The sequence below is a fragment of the Aristolochia californica genome, unplaced genomic scaffold (assembly GCF_029961685.1).
Source record: "Aristolochia californica isolate CCGP_79_NKW_82.1479 unplaced genomic scaffold, dmAriCali1.0.hap1 SCAF_1, whole genome shotgun sequence".
Taxonomy (NCBI): Eukaryota; Viridiplantae; Streptophyta; class Magnoliopsida; order Piperales; family Aristolochiaceae; genus Aristolochia; species Aristolochia californica.
The window spans coordinates 6,123,980-6,131,206 of record NW_027181770.1 but is presented as its reverse complement, the minus strand read 5'-3'; the positions used below and the strand labels follow the sequence as shown (position 1 = coordinate 6,131,206).

Sequence of the window (7,227 nt, the reverse complement as noted above, 5' to 3'; positions counted from 1 at the left end):
GATTACAGTTTTGGTTAAATATATATTAGTAGTTTTAAAACAGTCTAAATTAGATAATTATGTTATCCTTCAGACCGCGTAAACACGACAGAAATGAGACTCACGACACGCCTGCAAATCGGTGTCGTGTTATGGAATTAACAGATATAACCATCTCATTTAGATTGTCTTGCGCGTGCTCTTATTCCTCATTTTCTTGTACGACGTCTTTTCCTTCACCTTCGAGCGATTTTTTTTTGGTGCGTCCCGATCGTTCCTTGTGTGAGCCACTCGATTTTTGTTGGTGTTGACTCACTTCGTGCTGTTAGTTTTCAGCTTCTGCTTTGCTTTCCGCAGATTGAGGTAATGTTTCTCATTCTTTGTGAAAACGTCTCTGATAATATTTCCACTTCTCATATCTTTGTGTTTATTTACAACTCATGATCATGTATCCTAATCATTTTCAATACATGTCGAACATGATTCTAATTCTGCTCCAGTTAGTATGATCTTCTGTTAGTGGTGCTCTTCTCCAGTAGAGAAACTTTGTTATTTTTATTGCGTTTATTGAACCATACACTTTATGTTTACTTACAAAGGCAATAAATTACTCTTAAAATCTATTCATTTTGAGTTTCTACATCACATTTTGAAAGAGCTTTTTATGATAATTCTCGGAGCCACAATTTGGTAAAGGATTTTCGTGTTCTGTTTTACTCGAAATATGAGTTTGATTGAGGATTGATGATACAATATGTGGTTAGGGACTTCGTGATAATATATGGTGGTTTGTTTTATCTAACCGGTTGTTATCATTAATTAGCTTACATGATCTTTTAAAAGATATATTGATTTTCGGGGCAATCTTCTAATGAGGAATTTGAACATGTATGTATGGTATATATTTATTGGTGACTTTTTCTACACCTTGACTATCATCTTTTAGTTTTACACATGTAACATTGAGTATTGAATTCACATAAATTAAAGATAGGTTTATAATTTTGTTCACTGGCTCGATTTTCTTTAGCTCTATATATTTTGTAGCTAGTCATTTTTTTCATTTCTGACATAATGGAGTATAGTAGCGTCTCTTACTAGGGGACCCTTGCAGACCTTAATATGATGGGACGATCTCAAGTCTCGGCCAGTTATCCTAGTTCATCTCGGAGTGTTGAAAAAGAGACTGAGGATGATAGGGTGATTGCTCTTGTTCTGTCTGAAGAGTATGCTAAACTGGATGGTGCAGTTGCTAGACGTGTTTCCCATCTTTCATCCATTCCAGTAAGTTTTCTTTCTTTACTATTTTACTAGCAGAAAACTTTACTAATTTTGTAAATCGTAATTGACTTATATGCTTATTGTCTCAAATTTGGAAATGGATCATACAGTGCACGGTACAAGATTAGTTTTGAATCAAATTCTAATTTTTTAAGGGTCAGAATTTCCTACCATTTTCCAGATTTAAAGTAAAAATTCACAACAAAGCTTAGATGAGTGTAATCTAACAAATTTTAACCTATCACTTCTCAACTGAGAAGCTAAGAGTTAACCCAGTTCTCATTCTAAAGTTTTAAATATCTTTGTCACCATGTTCGAATTAGATGTACCTGAAAGATTCTTTTTGGTGAGCAAATGGTAGAATTTTTCTTATTCTATGCTTCTCTTTCACATATTCGTTGGAATAAGAATACCTGCAGTAGAAAATTATAGTGAATTAGAGAGGCCTTTTGCTATGAGGTCCTTAACCACTACAGTTTACTTATTAATTTCATTGTTTATTATGATAACATTTTTTTTGTGTTTCCTCCACTAGTTCATTGATTTTCTTTTATTTGAGTTTAAAAAAGGTTGAAGCTGAGATTAGCAGATTGGTTAAGCTCATGAGTCCAATGTTAACTGATAATTTTCCATGAAAATTTATATAATCAACACCTAATGTTCCTCATTTAAGTATTTCATGATTTTATGGGATGTTTGGGGTACTCTTCCCATACACAGACTTCTTGACAAGATGAAGAAGGGGATTGAGTATCAGAGAGTGGTTTCAAAATCAATAAGTCCTAATTATGTTGACCGGTACTATACCTTTAGGAGCCATATGCCAGCAGATTATGAGTCATTTCTCAATAGATTTATCCTGAAAATAGAATTTTACTCAGCAAATTTTGAACAAAGTTTAATATAAAAAGTTAACAAATTTATTTTGCTGTTTCTATACTGTAGTGGTTAGAGGGTTATTTGTTAGCTTTTAGGCGATTTTGCTGCCATGTGCCACTGCTGCTTCTCTCTCTTACTCTCACTTCATTTGGTTATGCTATACATTCTCATCTCAGATTTTCCTTTTTGTACTTTTAGCCGTAAGATATTGTTTGGTGCTGTTTTAGAACCATGACCATGGTCTACAAGTTTCAAAGGCATGAACTTTGGCAATCATCTTGTAAAAGCAATTTTGGAATTAGTTATTATTAGGGACTATTGTTCATCCTAGCTCTCTCTTTCATGTCTTTCTTGTAAAGACACTTCTTTAAAACTGTTCAAAGAGAAAAATACTTGTTTAAATATCAGGAGCCAGTACTTTCTGAAAAAGAAGAAGAAAATTCAGGGCCTTTTCTGGTTGAAGCTTCCTCAGGACAAAAATTGCATCCATTTTTCCGTCTAATACTTGTTTTTAGTTGATGACAATGTTGTCTATTCTATCTGTTTGTCCATTCATTGTTTGGGTGCACTCAGCTTTCAAGCTAATAAGTTATTCAAACTCAATACTTCAGCATGTCCCACGGATCAATATGTACATTCCCAATGTCAGTGATGCCACTCTTGATCACCAGCGACTGCTTCAGAGGTATGTTATTTTTCTTAGTTATAGAACTTTGAAGCACTGCTTTGAAGATTCTTGGGAAAATAGTCCAGATTCTGTCTACTTTGGTTTTTCATCAGCATAAACAGAAGCTCAATTACTACATAACACTTGAGCCTGAAAGGCACTTTTAGGCTGTTCATTGATAACCTAGGTCTTTTACTCCATGTTGTTTTCTCCCTGTGGTGGCATCTTTTATGCTGTTGTATCTGTAGCTTAGATTCACTGTCCCTATTTTTTCCTTCTGCCCTGAAACTCAAAATTCAATTTTTGAGGGTCTATAGTTTTGTCAATTGAATGTAATAGCAGTGACTGTTTATCATTCATCTCAGCTTAGAACATGATTCATAAGCTATAGGAAAACCAGATCTTGAGTGCTCTCTCTCTCTCTGCACCACTTTTGAGACATTTAATAGAATGTGACCTAGATCTAGTCATGTTGCATGTGCATTTGATGCTACTTCGATCAATTGCCGTTGATATCATGTTAAATGGAAAATCCTTCTGTTGTACTGGTTAACAACAATGACATGGAACCCCTAGCCTCCGCCCTGCCCCGCCAACAACACCACCCACCATCATCATCACCACCACAAAAAGCAGGAAAAAAAAGTGTTGTTTTTGTTTGATGTGCACAATATATTTTAGCAGCATAAGTGAGAAAATAGGTCACCTTCATTGATCATATACTAATTTTGTGTTCATAATAGTTTTTTTATGATCAAACATCATGTTTTACGAAATTCACCACAATGTTGATTTCGAATTATTTATATGACATAAGATATAGCTGATCTTTAAAATAAAACATTACGTTGCATCGGGAACATAGTGACAAAGTCTGATTGATTGGCATGCATAGTGTTGCATTTAATTTTCAATTTTATTTTACGTCTGTTTCCGGAAAGGATAAAATAGAAGCTAAAGGATGCCATACATCTAGGGCATTATGCAAGCATTTTGTGTGAAAAATATTTATTTTAAATGAATCTTACATCCAAATCTCTTAACAAAAACTACAACACTTTTATTTTTTTTTGAAAGAAATGAGAATTCATTACAGGAGCTCAAATAATTGGATGAAGTACATGTGAAGCTACCAAAAGGATGAGGTACAAACCATAAAAATAATGTGAAAAATTACAATACTTAAAACAAGAAAACAATTCTGATTCAGGTTTTGGAGATTGGTAGCCACATTCCATTTGAATCTAGTTGAAAACCTTAACCATGGAATAGGGAGGTCAAAGCGGGAGTTTGAACACCGATTGGATTATTTTGAGAAGACATAAGTCAGTGGTTTTTCTTTCCGTTTAAGAAAATTAAGAGGTACAAAGAAGAAGAAAAATAATAAGCTAGTTATGCACCAGAATCTTATAAAAAATAATCTGGAAACACCTTTTATTTAGTGTCAGCTCCATGTATATAGTTTCATGGGACTGAGTATCTTGATGAATATAAAATTCTCCTGAGATTGAACCTCCAATTACAGCTCCATTTTGATTTTCTTAAATAAAAAAATTATGAAAGTAAACAGCTGGTTATCAGAACACTCAAAATCTAGATAGTGGGAATTAACTCTTTATGTTGCAAAATGTTAAACTTTCTTAAAAAAACTGCTTTTGCATAATGTTATCAAAATGCAAGTAATAAAATTATGGCTTTGGATTACCAAGATTTTGTGTGACAACAGTCAAGCATTAATATATTACTGCTATTTTGGATGCTATTTAATGTGTGCTATTGGCATTGTAAGGGGTATCTTGACAACTTCCACATACATGCTTATTAGCAGAATTAATCCCACTAACATGCTATTGAAGGGTCTGCTGATCTACCAGCTGAAAGTGCTTGTTCTTTCTCACATTGCCTTCACTGAACTGCTTGAGTTTGTTTATTGTGAGATCCATACTATGTGGAGGCTCTTTGACATTATTTTATGAGGATTGTGGCTTATTTTTTCTTATGATCTGCAACAAAATTGACCTCGTGTGACTACTTTTCTGTTATACCCTCCTCCAGGTTAAATGTTTATGGCTTATATGAACTTAAGGTTTCTGGAGATGGCAACTGTCAGGTTAGTTCAACTGTTTGAGCATTTTGGTATCAAAGCGACCATGTAGCCATGCTTTCCTCATGATTGTTGTGTCATACCAATTTGTAGTTTCGTGCACTTTCTGACCAAATGTACAAGTCTCCTGATTATCACAAGCATGTGAGAAAAGAGATCGTTAAACAGGTATAAATTCATGTAGTCGCCTTTCTTCAATTTTCTCTTTCAGGTTTCCTTATTAATACGGAGGAAATGTCTAATGAAATTTTCTCTTCAGTTTAAAGACTTCCGATCCTTGTATGAAGGTTATGTTCCCATGAAGTATAAGGCCTATTACAAGAAAATGTCGAAGTAAGAAGAAATTCTCTGTATTTAATTCTATAAATTCCTTGTGTCATAATTTGCATATATTTTTCCAATTTTAATTTCCTACACATTCTACAGATTGGGCGAATGGGGTGATCATTTGACATTACAAGCAGCTGCTGACAAGGTGAAATGTTTTGAAACTTGTTACAGTTTATTTTTTTATGAGTCAAATTGATGCTTGATGATCTGAATGAATTGATCCAAAGATTACATGACGTTATTATATTTGAAAAAAATACATGACATTAGTGCCATAAAAGTTTTTCCTAAACATCTGGATAAGTTTCTGATTATTCCCTTTTTCTGCAGTTTGGTGCAAAAATATGTCTTCTAACTTCGTTTAGGGACACCTTCTTTATTGAAATCCTTCCACAATTTCAGCCTCCACAGCGAGGTATGGTTCATTTGAGGACACTGAATCAATGTGCACTGTTTAAATATTCATGCGTAACTGGTTAATCAACAATATGGAGGGGAAAATATGGACAAATTATCTGAATTGTGAAATTATCTGCTCGTGCAACTGCATTCATATCATGGCTAAGATCCCTTTTTTACTCTGCAGGAACTATTTACTTTCAATGGACTACAACTTTTTGCATAGTTTTAATATTTATGCTATTTATGAACTTATAGCTGTCACCTTTTTGAGATATAAGAAGGTCAAAAATTTCATTTGAAGTAATCTATTATGGTATTAGTTGTTGTTTTTGACTTTAAAGATTTAATTTTTTGCCATGTAACATCATCCTTAGCACTAACTTTATCTCCTTATTAAACTTGCAATCCATTCTAACTAGGATGTGATCCTTTAAATCATGTGTTGGACTGCATTTATCCTGAGCTTTGTCATAATTAGGTCCTTTTTTTTTTTTTTTTTAACTCAGAGCTGTGGTTGAGTTTCTGGTCTGAAGTTCACTACAACTCACTTTATGACCTCAGAGGTTAGTACCGTTTGGTCCATTTGGGATACGATTTCACTAAATGAGTTGTTACTCCGGATTAAATTGATGCTTAGGAGTATTCAAAGGATGATAGCTGACAACTATTTCTGTACCTATTTTGACAGATGCTCCGACTCATGATAAACCAAGAAAGAAATACTGGTTGTTTTAGATATGTGTACATATCAATATTACTTTCTGGAGGCCAGAAAACTCAGGTTTTGATGGCAAGAATATTTCAGGGTTACATTTCCTTTTCCTTGTCTTTAAATTCCTTCTCTTTTTGGATTTTTTTCTTCATATTTTAGTTCATGAACCTGTGTAACATATTTCTGGAAATATTGTTGTGGTTCTATTATATTAATTCATTAATTCTTTTTGAATTTCTTGCTGAAGGTCGAACTCTTCAGCATGTGCATTTGTATATAAAAAGCAGCATGCTACTCTGTAATATTCAAATTTGTGATGACTGCATCAGACGAATTTGATGACCAGCATTTCTGGGAGGAAGCCAGAAGAATTCATGATGCATTAATTTGAAAAAGTCCTCTTCCATTACCTGCTTTATAGCGAGCCATCTCTTTGTGACTTCTCCAGTTTAAGAGTCTGTTTCCTGACAATTGCACAAGTCATGTAAATCGTATATGCACTTTTGGTGACCCATATAGCGACCAGTGCTGAATGATGTCTAACCGAACTATGAAACCAGGAATTATGGATCTTCATTTATCTTTTTATTTTTTATGTTTATACTCAGGCAGCATATAACAGTAGTTTAACATACTGATATGCTATCCACCGATACTGATTGAAAAGTTCCTACTACTATTGTTTATTGTCACAGGAATGTCGTCTCAGAAATAATTACAAAATTTCAAGATTCTGCAAAATAGACAGTTTGAGGGTTTTCTTTTGCTTCCTATCACTAATCTTCAGATTCAATCTCTCTTCTATCTAGCTCCTCTCCAATGGTTAGGGTTTTCTCAAGGATTGATATTACCTCTTTATTATATGCCTATAGA

General features: G+C 33.9%; 1 protein-coding gene across 1 annotated transcript; it reads left to right on the top strand.

Moving 5' to 3' along the window:
* The first annotated feature begins 219 nt into the window (after positions 1-219).
* On the top strand, positions 220-6,616 carry LOC137943995 (OVARIAN TUMOR DOMAIN-containing deubiquitinating enzyme 12-like). The gene is made up of 10 exons (XM_068789483.1): positions 220-342; positions 1,094-1,263; positions 2,751-2,824; positions 4,862-4,916; positions 5,004-5,078; positions 5,170-5,243; positions 5,337-5,385; positions 5,571-5,655; positions 6,149-6,205; positions 6,331-6,616. Exons 2-10 carry the CDS (start codon positions 1,102-1,104, stop codon positions 6,375-6,377), a joined length of 678 nt encoding a protein of 225 aa, XP_068645584.1. The 5' UTR covers positions 220-342; positions 1,094-1,101; the 3' UTR covers positions 6,378-6,616.
* The last annotated feature ends 611 nt before the right edge of the window (positions 6,617-7,227 follow it).

Bases quoted from the DNA above. Each gene is read 5' to 3' on its own strand.
- LOC137943995 (XM_068789483.1), top strand. From the start codon at position 1,102: ATGATGGGACGATCTCAAGTCTCGGCCAGTTATCCTAGTTCATCTCGG. The intron at 5,244-5,336 runs GTAAGAAGAAAT...CACATTCTACAG, and splicing joins TATTACAAGAAAATGTCGAA to ATTGGGCGAATGGGGTGATC. The intron at 5,656-6,148 runs GTATGGTTCATT...TTTTTAACTCAG, and splicing joins ATTTCAGCCTCCACAGCGAG to AGCTGTGGTTGAGTTTCTGG.